The sequence below is a fragment of the Poecile atricapillus genome, chromosome 33 (genome assembly GCF_030490865.1).
Source record: "Poecile atricapillus isolate bPoeAtr1 chromosome 33, bPoeAtr1.hap1, whole genome shotgun sequence".
Lineage (NCBI taxonomy): Eukaryota > Metazoa > Chordata > Aves > Passeriformes > Paridae > Poecile > Poecile atricapillus.
In genome coordinates this window covers 2,329,469-2,335,796 of record NC_081281.1, presented here as the reverse complement: position 1 = coordinate 2,335,796, position 6,328 = coordinate 2,329,469, and the positions used below count along the sequence as shown (strand labels likewise).

General features: G+C 62.2%; 1 protein-coding gene across 1 annotated transcript; it reads right to left on the bottom strand.

Moving 5' to 3' along the window:
* Positions 1-796: 796 nt before the first annotated feature.
* GLMP (glycosylated lysosomal membrane protein) lies at positions 797-6,328 on the bottom strand. The gene is made up of 6 exons (XM_058860407.1): positions 6,177-6,328; positions 4,290-4,547; positions 3,911-4,093; positions 3,603-3,821; positions 2,658-2,935; positions 797-1,639 (listed from the first exon to the last, which is right to left on the bottom strand). The coding sequence occupies exons 1-6, from the start codon at positions 6,246-6,248 to the stop codon at positions 1,471-1,473; spliced, it is 1,179 nt and encodes a 392-aa protein (XP_058716390.1). The 5' UTR covers positions 6,249-6,328; the 3' UTR covers positions 797-1,470.

Genomic DNA, 6,328 nt, shown 5'->3' with positions numbered 1-6,328 from the left:
TTATCACAGAATCCTCAAGACAGCTCAGCCCTGCACAGAGCAACCAGAAAGAACAGCAACACCTCCATTCCTTGCTGAAAAATGTTATTTTTCATGGAACAGCTTCCTATGGAACAGCTTCCCATGGAACAGCTTCCCATGGAACCTCCCCTGGTGTCCCTTCGTGCCCTCCTGTGGCTGTGGCTGCAGAGAAGCAGGGGGATCCTGCTCTGACAAGGAAGTTTGGGACTTTCTGCTGGGTTTTTCTGGCTTGTTCCTCTTTCAGGACACAGACCTCACACTGTTTCCTCAGCAGGGGCAGCTCCAGTCTCTGCTCTGTGACCAGCACAGGACCCAGGGAGTGGCTGGAGCTGTGTCAGGGAGGTTCAGGTTGGATATCAGGGAAAGGTTCTTTCCCCAGAGGTGCTGGCACTGCCCAGGTTCCCCAGGGAATGGGCACAGCCCTGAGGCTACCAGAGCTCCAGGATAATTTGTGCTCCCAGGGATGCACAGGGTGGGGTTTCTGGGGTGTCTGTGCAGAGCCAGGGGTCAGACTGGGTGATCCCTGTGTGTCCTTTCCAGCTGAGATTCCATAATTTTATATGTCTAATATAGAATTTTATATTTTCTTCCAGCAGGGGCACAGCCCTGGACTCTCTGTGACCCCACAGCTCAAGGGAAGCCCTCTCCCCCTGTCCAAGCACCTGAGCCCACGGCCAGAGGCTCCCCTGGCTCCTGCTGAGCTCCAGCACCCTCCCATTCCTGCCAGGAGCTGCTCTCCTCCCCTCACCCCCAGCACAGCATTCCCACAGGAACCTGTGTTTAGAAATCCGCTTTATTTGGTTGAAGACAAGTCGGTGATGGAGAACTCAGAGCCCAGCACGGCCCCAGACACCTCTGAGAACCCCGAGCAGCCACAGGCCACGCTCGTGCAGGGTTCCTGACCCTGGGAGATGCAGCTGGGGTATCCAGGAGCAGCACCCAGGCTGGAGCAGCCCTCCATGGCCCGACAGGACACACCTGAGCTTCAGCAGCTGCTGTGACGTGGCACCGGGTGTCCCTCGTGTCCCAGGCCAGCACAGCAGGAACGTGGAGCGGGGAGGAGTCCGTGAGCCCCAGCTGGAGGAGCTGGGATTTGCTGGGAAGCAGGAGCTGCTCCCCAGCCCAGGCTGGAGCCACCCAAGCATCCCTGGAAGTGGCACTGGAGCCAGTCCCTGGCCTGCAGCCAGGACAGCAGTGGTTGTATCCCTTGGGGGGAGGAGGAGGAGGAGGAGGAGGATTTTCCTGACCAAACTCCCCCCATCGATTCCCTTAGCTTCATGGATGAGGAAAAACCCGGGGAGGAAGCGCAACCCCAGCGCAGGACGTGGGGAAGGAGCAGACGCAGGGGATCCTCGGTGTGGGGCAGCTGCCAGCGTCACCCTGCTCCCCTCGGGGCTCAGAGGGGAGGCAGAGGAAGGGCTGTGCATTCCCAGGAGCGGGGAGGATCCCTCAGTTGATGGGCTCGTACTCCGAGTAGCGTCTCCTCTGTGCCAGCAGCAGCAGGCAGCTCCCCAGCAGCAGCAGGGCCAGGGGTGTGCCCAGCGCCACGGCCGCGATGGAGATCACCAGAGCAGAGAAACTGTCCCTGGGGGGCTCCCCAAAACCCAGCAGCACCGACCTGTGGGGGGACACGGCACAGACCAGCACAGGGATGGGGATGGGCCTGGGGTTTTCCCTCAGAGGGTCAGGCTGAGACACACACGGGGCAAGATCAGGATCCTCAAGGAACTGCAAAGCCTTCGCTACAGGACTGCAGGGGAACTCAGGACTTGGGAATGGAGACTGTTACTAAACAGGGAAACCCTCTGAGCTGCCAGTCCCAAAAACTGACCAGGAATGTCCTCTCAGACCCCTCTGCAGTGTCAGTGACCAGGAATGTCCCCTCACACCCCTCTGCAGTGTCAGTGACAAGGAGTGTCCTCCCAGACCCCTCTGCAGTGTCAGTGACCAGGAACATCCCCTCACACCCCTCTGCAGTGTCAGTGACCAGGAATGTCACCCCAGACCCTTCAGCACAGTGTCAGTGACCAGGAACATCCCCTCACACCCCTCTGCAGTGTCAGTGATCAGGAATGTCCCCTCAGACCCCTCTTCACCGTGTCAGTGACCAGAAGTGTCCCCTCAGACCCCTCTGCACAGCGTCAGTGATCCCCAGCATCCCCTCAGACCCCTCACACCCCCCTGCACAGTGTCAGTGACCAGGAGTGTCCCCCCAGACCCCTCTGCAGTGTCAGTGACCAGGATTGTCCCCTCAGACCCCTCTTCACTGTGTCAGTGACCAGAAGTGTCCCCTCAGACCCCTCTGCACAGCGTCACTGACCAGGAACATCCCCTCACACCCCTCTGCAGTGTCAGTGACCAGGAACATCCCCTGAGACCCCTCTGCACAGCATTAATGACCAGGAGTGTCCCCTCAGACCCGTCTGCAGTGTCAGTGACCAGCAGCATCCCCTCAGACCCTTCAGCACAGTGTCAGTGACCAGGAACATCCCCTCACACCCCTCTGCAGTGTCAGTGACCAGGAACATCCCCTGAGACCCCCCTGCACAGTGTCAGTGACCAGGAGTGTCCCCTCAGACCCTTCTGCAGTGTCACTGACCAGGAACATCCCCTCACACCCCTGGCACCCCACTCACCAGCTGAGGTATCTCCTCTCCTGATACACCTCTCCCTCCTCTCCCCCAAAGGACACATTGAGGGTGCTGATGGTGCAGCTGCTGCCCAAACTGTCCCCAAAGTAGGCCTGGACGATGCTGGACACGGGCAGGCTCCCGTTGGCCACCTGCAGCTCCTGAGCCCGGCACTGGATCCCGTCCTCGCGCCGGGGGCTGCGGGAGCCGTAGGCCGTCGCCTTCCACTGCAGGAATCCCAGCGTGGAGCTGCCATTCCGGGGCTCAGCAAGCAGGGACAGCACCTGGGGAGGGACAGGGTGAGGGGGAGGACAGCAGGGTCACCCCCAGCCCGGGGCCAGCCCTCGCTTGTTGGGAAAGTAGAATTAGAAAGAAATTATAAATATGACTCTGTAGCCAGAAAGGCTAAGGAAGAAATACAAATGAAATGTGTTCTGGTATGCCAGAACACATTCTGTCCCCCAGTAAAACTAAGCTGGGACCCCTCTTCCCAGCCTTATAAGGAAAGGTCTGAAGGACCCTGAGATAACTAAAAATATGCAAAAATAGCGATTTCTATAGGTTGCACGCAAATGTTACTGTATTAGTATACTTAGAAAGATTGGTTAGTAAAGGAATAGAATATTCAAAGGTATAGGTTATATAAGTGATTGTAAAGGAGAGCTCAGCCTCTTTTTCCCTGGCTCTCTCACTTCTGTTCTGTTCCTCTCTCTCTTAGCAATCTTAATTCTTGAGCTCATGTATTCATATTTTATTGTATTATATTCATATTTATTGTATTTGTATTGTTCTCTCTGAGCCCGCTTTGAGCTCTATCTGCTGGCTCATAGCAGGCTCCCTCTCTCTCTCACAGCCTGAAATAAACTCCTGACACCCCATAAACTGGATTATCGAGGTCTCTGCCGTGTCTCAGACCGTCCACCCCAGAGAGCGTCTCCTCCACTCGCTCACCTCGAAGATGGTGGGGGTGTACTCATCATCGATGGATCTCTGGGATCGCAGCCTCCTCACCGCTCCCTCCTCCTCCACCGTGGCCACCTCCAGCACGAAGCGGGAGCTGTTTCCCCGTGGGGCCACCCCAGCCAGGATGAATTCCAGCTGGGAGCTGTCTGCCGTGTGCAGGAGGCTGGGCAGGCGCTCCTCGCGGCCCCCGGCCTCGTAGGCTGTCACCTGTGAGGGGACAGGGGTCAGAGGTGAGGAATTCCCTCTCCAGGAATCCTCTGGACGGGAATTCCCGGTGTTCTGTCCCCTGGATGTACCCGGAATGCCAGGCTGCCGTTGGAGAAGGCGCCGCCGGGGTCGGTGGCCGGGACCCCGCTGAGCTCGGCCGTCAGCGCTGTGAGGTTCAGGGTGTTGTTGAGGCTGTCCCAGGAGAACTCAGACAGGTCATAGGTGGGGTAGAAGAGCTCTCCCGAAGGTTTGGCCTCCCTGAACTCGAACAGCTGCAGGGAAGGAAGGGGAGAGGGGCTGGGAGCAGGGGAGCTTGTGTCGTGATCCAGGGAACAGGGCAGAGCTGCCTCAGGCTGGAGACAGACACTCCCCTGGATGGGAATGGTGGGGATTTCCCTGGAGCTGGGAAGCTGCTCAGGGACCCTCAGCACCACCAGCTCCCCCAGAGCAGCCCCTGGCCAGCAGTACCTTGGTGAAGACCACGGCCGTGGAATAGACCACGCTGTCGGGAGGGTCGATCCAGATGGCTCCAGCAGGACTGGGGGAGAGCAGCTGGCTCCAGTTGACCCTCAGGGCACTGCTGGGGCTCTGGGTGGCCACCAGGAGCACGGCTGGGGCCCCGATGCTGCTCCACACGTAGTGCAGGCTGTCCCCCGGCCCCACCGCCCGCACGTGCAGCAGGTTCACGGAGGAGCCGTTCCAGCCGGGGTTGAACTGCATGGAAACCTGTGGGGACAGGGCTGGGGTGGCTCTGAGCCCTGCAGGACAATCCCAGAGTCCTGGGGGTGGCTCTGAGCCCTGCAGGACAATCCCAGAGTCCTGGGGGTGGCTCTGAGCCCTGCAGGACAATCCCAGAGTCCTGGGGGTGGCTCTGAACCCTGCAGGACAATCCCAGAGTCCTGGGGGTGGCTCTGAGCCCTGCAGGACAATCCCAGAGTCCTGGGGGTGGCTCTGAGCCCTGCAGGACAATCCCAGAGTCCTGGGGGTGGCTCTGAGCCCTGCAGGACAATCCCAGAGTCCTGGGGGTTGGGACATTGGAGCCGCCTCAGCTCCCGTGACTCTGCAGCCCTGGTGTTGCTCAACACGCTCGGTCAGCATTTCACAGCCAGACGTTTGGGAACAGCTTTGAGCTGCTTCTCATCCCTCAGCCCTTCCCATTCCTCAGCCCTTCTCATCCCTCAGCCCTTCCCATTCCTCAGCCCTTCTCATCCCTCAGCCCTTCCCATCCCTCAGCCCCATTCCTCAGCCCCTTCCCATCCCTCAGCCCCTTCCCATCCCTCAGCCCCTTCCCATCCCACAGCCCCTTCCCTGCCTATGGCCATGCTGGTCCCACTGGTTTAGGACCAAGGGGACACAAGGGACAGACAGGGGTGGCCCTGGGACATGGCAGGACAGGGGTTGGCAGGGCAGGGCTCAGCCCGGTCCCCGTGTCAGGACAGAGGGAGGGCTGGGTTCAGCTCCAGCCCCCCGTGGATGTTCCCGGTGCCCCGGGGAGCCTCTGCTCCCCCCCAAACCCCGCAAAGCCGGGCCCAGCGGGACCGGGCGGATCCCGGGGGGTCCAGCCCAGCCCCTGCTCCACACAGGCACAAACTGAACCAAAAGCCTCCCTTCAACACGAGCAAGAACTTCTTTAGGCTGAGGGTGGCAGAGCCCTGGGCGAGCAGGGAGTGTCCCGCTCTGGGGACATCCCGAACCCGCCCGGCTGTCCCTGTGTCACCCGCTGGGGGTGGCCCCGGCTCCAAGCCGGCTGTCCCGGGATTCTGAGATTCCCGGGAGGGGCCTCGGGGGGGTCTCAGGCACCACAACACGGCGGGAGCGGGGCGAGCACCGAGCAGAGGCCGCGGAGCCCCGCTAGCCCCGGTCCCGGTTCCCCCAGCCCCGGTCCCGGTTCCCCCAGCCCCGGTCCCGGTTCCCGTAGCCCAGGTCTCGGTTCCCCCAGCCCCGGTCCCGGTTCCCCTAGCCCCAGTCCCGGTTCCCCCAGCCCCGGTCCCGGTTCCCCCAGCCCCGGTCCCGGTTCCCGTAGCCCAGGTCTCGGTTCCCCCAGCCCCGGTCCCGGTTCCCCTAGCCCCGGTCCCGGTTCCCCCGAGCCCCAGTCCCGGTTCCCCCAGCCCCGGTCCCGGTTCCCCCAGTCCCGGTTCCCCCAGCCCCGGTCCCGGTTCCCCCGGTCCCGGTTCCCGTAGCCCCGGTCCCCCCCCAGCCCCGGTCCCGGTTCCCGTAGCCCCGGTCCCCCCCCAGTCCCGCTAGCCCCGGTCCCAGTTCCCCCAGCCCCGGTCTCGGTTCCCTTGGCCCGGTCTCGGTCCCCCCAGCCCCGGTAGCCCCGGTCCCGGTCCCCCCGGTTCCCCCGGTCCCGCTCACCTTCCGGCCCCGCTCGGCCCCGGCCGCCGCCAGCAGCGCCGCCAGCAGCGCCAGCCCCGCACCGGCCGCCATAGCGCGACCGGGCCCGACCACGGCACCGCCCCGGGACCGCCTCGGGACCGCCCCGGGACCGCCTCGGGACCGCCCCGGAA

Bases quoted from the DNA above. Each gene is read 5' to 3' on its own strand.
- GLMP (XM_058860407.1), bottom strand. From the start codon at position 6,248: ATGGCGGCCGGTGCGGGGCTGGCGCTGCTGGCGGCGCTGCTGGCGGCG. The intron at 4,094-4,289 runs GTACTGCTGGCC...CCTTCCCTGCAG, and splicing joins CGGCCGTGGTCTTCACCAAG to CTGTTCGAGTTCAGGGAGGC. The intron at 2,936-3,602 runs GTGAGCGAGTGG...GTCCCTCCCCAG, and splicing joins ACACCCCCACCATCTTCGAG to GTGCTGTCCCTGCTTGCTGA.